The sequence below is a fragment of the Zophobas morio genome, unplaced genomic scaffold, assembly GCF_036711695.1.
Source record: "Zophobas morio isolate AGI-343-1 ecotype UQ-CSIRO unplaced genomic scaffold, CSIRO_AGI_Zmor_V1 ptg000070l, whole genome shotgun sequence".
NCBI classification, from domain to species: domain Eukaryota; kingdom Metazoa; phylum Arthropoda; class Insecta; order Coleoptera; family Tenebrionidae; genus Zophobas; species Zophobas morio.
In genome coordinates, this window is record NW_026972175.1 from 166,760 (window position 1) to 174,212 (window position 7,453).

The window sequence follows — 7,453 nt, forward strand, 5'->3', positions numbered from 1 at the left end:
GAATAAATTATTTTAAGTGGGAAGAAAGACTAATAAAAAGCCTTCTTGACTTAATGGCACACAACTGGATAGACTTTTAAGAAGACTAAAGTTGAAAGAATAGCTTACTTACAAAGGTGGACATGCTGATTATCGTTTTCCAGCGAAGATAGAGCAAACAGGAACAGTCAAAGGTCCACGGTTGCCGAATAGGGCAATTAAGAAGACCAATCATCTTTATATAAGGGAAGACGCTCGCACCTTATAGTTAGTATGCATACTCCTCAAAAACTATAGGTATAGGGGGGTTAAAGTTAGACGGTCCAGCTAAGTTTTTGTCTCTTCTCTGCGTTCTTTTGCTATAATTAAAAATCAGGAACTACAAGTTAGGAGCCAGAGGTTAACAATACTAAGAAGTAGGTGAACTGCTCCTTATAAAACTAGAACTTAGATAGTGTAATTGTTTAGAGGCTTCTTACAATAGATAAAATGATCTTTTGCTAAACTTTTTTTCCAGTAGCAATCTCCTTACTTTTTTTTAACTAAATTTTTTAATATATATCGAAAAATATTTATAAACATTTGGACAAATATAATTTTAGTGGCAACATCTTAAAGTATAAAATGCTATTTCTTAAAAGACTTCCCTTACATGCAATACAAAATACAGTTTTTAGGAAAATGATTATGTACAAGGTCTAGTTCAAAACTAAAATTTAGTATTGTAAAAGGAAGTTGCAGAAAGTCATCTATTTCACTCCAATTATATGATAGTTTTTCTTTTCTTGGGAGGTGGATTGAAGATGACTTCTTTAGTGAGTCGGTCAAAAGAGACTTTTTTACAAGCAGAAAGAAAATGTTCAGGAAGAGGTGCTTCTATAGGAACACTGGCGTATCCCAACGAGAGTAGAATAGATTTGGCGTGAAGGCAAACACGACCAACCTTCCCAAGCAGTTTCTATTTTATGGTGGTATATTTATTTAATTTTTAAATAGTGTTACTAGTAAAAAAGATACCTCTGCATCCCTTCGAAGTTCTACAGCGCAGTGATCTATAAATTTACTTTACATTAAAAAATATAACCTTTCCTTAACAGACAATTAAACCCATATAATTGGTACAGCCAACAAGTGGTGTTTTTGCCAATTGAGCTATGTGCGCCGGAAGGGTGTCCTTCTTTGCAGGAAGTATTATTCTCATTCGGAGTAAAGAAAGTTTCTATAAAAGTAACATTAATAGCAATACAGCAATTCCTAGACAGTTTAATAATTATATTGATGAATATGCGTCGAGGGGACAATATTACAAGGAAACATTCGGAAATAATCCGGGAAGGCTACAGCTTAAAGGGCAATAGGTAGAGTAGAACAAATGGAGCTGTACATAGGTCTAAAAGGCACTACAGTTTCCTGTAAATGTCTCACCAAAAAAAAATACTGACGACTCCGCCTTTGAAAAGAAGCCATATACAGTAAACTTATATATAATTTAAATTTATTTAGAATGATATTCGGTATTTTTAATAAAATAACTAACTATTAAAGTTCATTCGAGTACAAATTATATTTTAATACAATTTCAAAATTTTTATAAAAAATTTTTAATCCATGAAATACTGTATCCTAAATTTATAAATATTAAAAGAAGAAATTATCATGAAAACGTGCTTTTATAAAAGTAAGCGCTAAAATATAACGAGTTACTTATAAACGTATTAAATACATAAAAGAATAGAAGATCATTGTGGTCGAGTGTAACAGAAAAATTTTTAGTACGCAACACCATTAGGTGTAGAAGTTTTTGACTAACCGTATTTATGAAAAGTTGCATCAGACTAAATTTTAATATAACAATAACAGAACAAACAAGTATATATATACTTGCAACAAAAAAAAAAATTAAACATAAGCAAAACGACTTATATGATAAATATTTTATGCACAAGGAAATATGAATTTTTCATTATTTTATTATTTATTATATATATTAAAATACCTCTATTTACAAGGCTTTCATAATATTTATTAGCAAAACTTAAAAAAAAGTAATTATTCTTTAATTTTATTATCTATTATTAAAAAAACTTTCTAAGGCTTTTGGAATATTTATTAGAAAAACTTCAAAAAGTTTGTGACTATTGTTAATTAAATATTTCTATAGTAAAAAAAACTCTTTTCTTTAATTCATAATATATATGATAATAATAAAAAATATATAATTACATTCATAAAAGAGTCCATTACTTGATACTCAGAGCACGTGTTATATGTGTACCTATAGCAGTTCGTGTACATTTTCGGAGAAATCTTTTAAACATTAGTATATATGTAAAAAAAAGGATAACAATATTTAAATATTTAAATTAATATATAAAAAGTTATTACGATAAGTAAAAAATAGTACTGAAAAAGTTTAATAATTTGAACATAAAAATCCTTAATTTACAAAATTTTTCTTTTCCCTCTTTAAAAAAAAAATTAAGTCAATTAATTATTTAAGAAATATTAATAAATTTTCTAAAAAGTAAAAAGTTTACTGCAGATCCTACACTACGTTACATTATAGTACAAGTCACATGTATATAATAAAAGTAAATAAAACGAATAAACGTCAACGTAATAATTATACAATAATATAAAAAATATTTACGAACTTTTCTCTAGAATTTTACTTTATAAAATAACAAAACCAAAACTTTATTAACAATTTCTTATACATGTTATACTTTTTTTAATTCCGGCCTGCACCTCACAAACTGCCTGCCCGACGAATCCAGCGAAACAGTAACGGGTGTGGACAGTCTTCAGGATAAACATACAAAATTTAGATAAAATAACAGAAAACTAAAAACATTAGTTACTATTCCATTTCCATTATTAATAATAACTTTATAATATATACATATCACTACTTTTAAATGCTTTCTAATTAACGAATAGTTTTTAAAAGTATATATAATATATATTGTATTTCCTATTATTTTATAACATTTTTAAAGTGTTACTTATGTCATTAAAAATTTGTTTTCTTTATTAAAAATAATCAAAAACATTATTTACATTTTATAAACTACAAAATTTATCATCATAAATTAATACTTTTCATTATAATCTTCTCGGTTATTGTGTATAATATACTTATTTACTTATAATAATCAATGTATATGAAAACTATATCTCTTTCTTAATTTTTATTATTGGCTATTGCTTCAATAATTATGAAAAAAATAATATAAATAATTATAAAATTTATTATTATTAGTTTAGTAATAATATTGTACTCTATTTCAATAGCAAAAATATATAAGCAAAGTTCAATTTCTGTTTAATAAATTGTAAAATATTCGTGCAATTTTAATATTGTCGAAAATTATTATATTCATTTCAGCTTGAAAATTGACAAAAAAGTTCAAAAAATGGAAATGTATGAAAATTTATTTTAAATAAAATAAAACAAACTTAATGTCAAATTTTCCATGAGAATCTTTATTGTTGCACTATTGCTATTATACTTTTAAGCTCTTGAAGACTCCACTTAAAAGAAAAATTGAAACAAAAATGAAATTAAAAAATAATTACAAAAAATTATAATTGTCACTTTTATATAAAATTTATATAAAAATAACGTACAGAAACATGTGGAATACTATAACAATGATAAGTTTCCTTTAAATAAATTACACATGAAACTTTAATAACCGTTGTTATAATTTACTTAATAAAGTTTTAAAAATTATTAAAAAAGAATTAGTGATAAAAATATATTTAAAACAAATTCATAAACTTTTAAGACGTAATATATAAACTGTAAACTCCTAACAGTAATAAATTCAAACAGCAAAGAAATTATAGTTCCCTAAAAATTATAATTTATTGTAAATTATAAAATTGTATTTAAATAAATTTTAAATAGTCAATCAGAATTAAAAAAAAGTAATATTGTTTTAGAACAAAATAACGTTAATAAATCAGTAATGAAAAAATATAATTAACTTTTTCAAAAAACTAACAAACTTATCCAAAGTACAATTTTTTTGTTTATAAAAATAGTTATAGTAGTAATGAACAAGACGTGTTCAAATTTAATAATACAAGAAGTTATAAATAAACTACAAAAACATTTAAACAAGCATAAAAGTAATTAAAAATTTATAAAACAACAAGTTTAAAAAAGATACTGAATTTAATGTGCACGCCACCTCTTTCCAATAAATAATTGTAGAACTTAAAAATGTAGTCCTCAAATATTATGTAATTAATAAAAAATTTACTTTGCAGAAGACTTTGCTGGAACTCCAATTCCAATTCCCCAATACTAAATTTTAGTAAAAAATTTTATATGAAAAACCATAAGTTGGTTACTTTAACAGTCTTCTAGTATAAAATCAATTCACATAACAAAACTCTACACAAAGAAAACTACAAAATAATAAAAATTTAGTTTAAAACAGAAGAAACTTCTAATTTCCGATAATAATTTTTTAAATACTTGAAAAGTTTAAAAGTAGTATAAATATAAACTATAAAGTAACTAAATTTCTAAATCAAAAAAGTCACTAATATAAAATAAAGAAAATTTTATGTATAACTAAACTTAAACAAATAAAAAAAATCAAATATTTACTATATTCATAACGGTAACAAAAGTAGCATAAAATAAAATTACTTACAAAATTAAAGACATGTTAAACTTTAAATGAACTACAAACTTGACAGAAGCGCTAATATATAAAGTTTTTTATTAAGCTCACTAGCCCAACAACAAAAATTCTAATTAGATACAGGACTTTACAAAATTGCTTATTAAAATTAATGCTTCTGAAATTTTATAAAAATTAAAACATTGTATACAACATATATTTGTTATAATGCAATAGAAAAACCACTAAATTTTTTGTAATCACAAAGTTAAATACTATAATATAAATCAGATGACACAAGAAAATCGATAACTTCCAAAGAAAATTGTATAATGAATCAATTATAATATGTCAAAACCTCTAAAGTTTCCAAAGAAGAACGAACATAATATTTCAGTCGATTCGCAATATCCGGAGTCCTTGCAAGAATTACAATTCCGGTAGAAAACTTTATTAAAGTGTTGATTACCAAAAACGAGATTAAGCAAAACTTTCCACAAATTAATTTAACATATATAATGTTATACGCATAAAAGAAAAATTATTTATAAGTTTGTTAGATTTTGAAATTAAAATTATTTAAAAAAAATTAACTTTTACCTGTATTTTAAATTTTTTAATAAGTATTAAAAAAATTAAATGAAAATTTAAAACAACTAAATCTTGAAAAAAATATTGGAAACTTTCAAAAACTAATAAAATAATTTTCAAAAATTAAATTAAATATACTTGTTTTCAAAATTTTAAAAAAATTTGGTATTAATTATAAAGTAAAGTTATAAAAAATATATTTTGAAGAAAAAAAAAGAAATACCGTTAAGTAAATCTTATTACTAATGAAAAAAATAAGGAGCTTAAGAGTCCGTAATATGGATGTTAACTTCAAATAAAATTACTAAACAACTAAAAATAATTTTTTAGGTAAAAAGTTATAAGGTTTCTCTATGAGTATAAGCCATATTTTATAAGATTTGAGAGATTCAAAATTAAATTATTAATAGTTACAAAGCTCTACAGAATTTCCAATTAAAAATTCAAAATTTATACAAATTACAACATTTTCGCAAAAAAAAAAATTTACTTTAATGTTATAAAATATAAAAACTAGATAAGTAAATAGATATTTATCTATATAAACAAAAAAAGGGTAAATTATAAGTATATTAGAGCTTATAATAATAATATAAATTACAGATTAATAAAAACTAAATATATTAATAAAACTAAAATATTCATCGCAATATACAAACAAAAGTAAGTCAACTTGATCAATATGGTTTATAATTCTCAAGTCGTCGGTTTCTGAAATTTTTAAAATCTCCAAATAATCCTCTAATCGTAAAGAATGCTTTCCAGAATCTTCCATAGAATATATATAAATTTTTTAAAAATAAATTATATGAAAAAGATCACCTTTAATAGAAAGACCGTACGGTTTATTGATGACAATAATATTTTTATCGGAATACAAAATACATTGTTGTAATAAACGGGGAGAGGGTGGTGCATTCTATAGTGCAAATTATAAAATTGAAATATTATTTAAAATATTGTATATAAACACGCTTGAAAGTGAAAAGTACAGTTATAAAAATAAACAGGAAAGCCAGGAAAAAGTAATTAAACAGAAAAAAATAACATAATTTAGTAAAAAGGTTTACAGAGTTGTAGAACAGTGTTGACTTTGTGTCAATACCAAAAAAATAAATTATAAACAGGTGAAAAGTTATATTAATCAATTAGAGATTACGGGTGTATATAAATATATAAACTTTTTTTATTATCTATAGATGTATTCAATTCTTTAAAAAAATGATTAAATATTAAAAAGTTAAGTATTAAAAAGTTTTTTTTTCAAAAATAATATTTTTATTTTCTATATAATTTTTTAATTTTTTACGGTTTTAATGTTTTTAAAACTAATTTAGTAATATATTTTTTAATAAATATTAAGTTTTCTCTAATCTCAATATAAAAAAATATATAGAAATAATTAAGTAAACTTAAAATTCGATACTTTAATAAAAAAATAAAAGAATGTTAAAAATAAACACTAAATTAGCTGTAAAAAGTATCTAAATTTCCTGAAAATTATAACTTTACTAGAAAAGAAATAAAAAAAAATTATACTTGAGAAAAACAATCCAAGTGAGACAGTTTAGTTATTTTTGGCTCAAGATTTGAAGGAAGATGGAGTGTGTCGCCAATTGTAACCCTTGTACTTCTCCGTTTGATTCGGCTTAACTTCCCTTCACTTTCTACTCTAAGCTATTTATAATGTAAAGAAATAGAAAGAGCTTAATATTTTTTAGTTAAATAAATTGTAGGAAAGAGAGAACTTGTCAAAAATAAAATAAAAACAGCAATATGCACTTAAAATATAACACACACTCTAATAACTTGGATATTATAAACTAAACACCAAGTAAAACCAATTTCTTTGATATTAGCTTCATAACTTCACTAAACGAGGATCCTGGAAGAAGTTTTAATAACAAGGAATCGATTCTAGAGTTATCAAACGTTTGCGGAATGGGAACTTTAACCCATTTATATTTTATATTTTTTTCAGCTTCAAGTTCATTGTCAACAAAAATATTATTAGATTCTTTGTCGGGAAATGAAAAAATTAATATAAGTAAAAAAAGTAAATACGAATTTAATTAAGTACAAAGTACCAGAATAATAACTTCTAGGAGATATTGGCCAAAAATAAACTATAGGATAACTTCTCAAAGACAAAAACCGTGAAACGAGAGGAAGACCTACTAGATTTATTTTATAATATAAACAAAATTTTGCACTTAAAAAATTATAAAACTATGATCCTTTAA

General features: G+C 23.3%; 1 protein-coding gene across 1 annotated transcript; it reads right to left on the reverse strand.

Annotated features, from left to right (window-relative positions):
* Window positions 1-700: 700 nt before the first annotated feature.
* On the reverse strand, window positions 701-7,130 carry LOC135143693 (pseudouridylate synthase RPUSD4, mitochondrial-like). Its single transcript, XM_064075602.1, has 11 exons — window positions 7,052-7,130; window positions 6,750-6,887; window positions 6,033-6,129; window positions 5,884-5,978; window positions 4,978-5,067; window positions 4,251-4,294; window positions 2,706-2,781; window positions 2,203-2,286; window positions 1,087-1,198; window positions 997-1,031; window positions 701-937 (listed from the first exon to the last, which is right to left on the reverse strand). The coding sequence occupies exons 1-11, from the start codon at window positions 7,073-7,075 to the stop codon at window positions 743-745; spliced, it is 990 nt and encodes a 329-aa protein (XP_063931672.1). The 5' UTR covers window positions 7,076-7,130; the 3' UTR covers window positions 701-742.
* Between the last annotated feature and the right edge of the window lie 323 nt (window positions 7,131-7,453).

Bases quoted from the DNA above. Each gene is read 5' to 3' on its own strand.
- LOC135143693 (XM_064075602.1), bottom strand. From the start codon at position 7,075: ATGAAGCTAATATCAAAGAAATTG. The intron at 6,888-7,051 runs GTTTTACTTGGT...CATTATAAATAG, and splicing joins AGCTAATATCAAAGAAATTG to CTTAGAGTAGAAAGTGAAGG. The intron at 1,032-1,086 runs GTTTAATTGTCT...GTAAATTTATAG, and splicing joins TGGCTGTACCAATTATATGG to ATCACTGCGCTGTAGAACTT.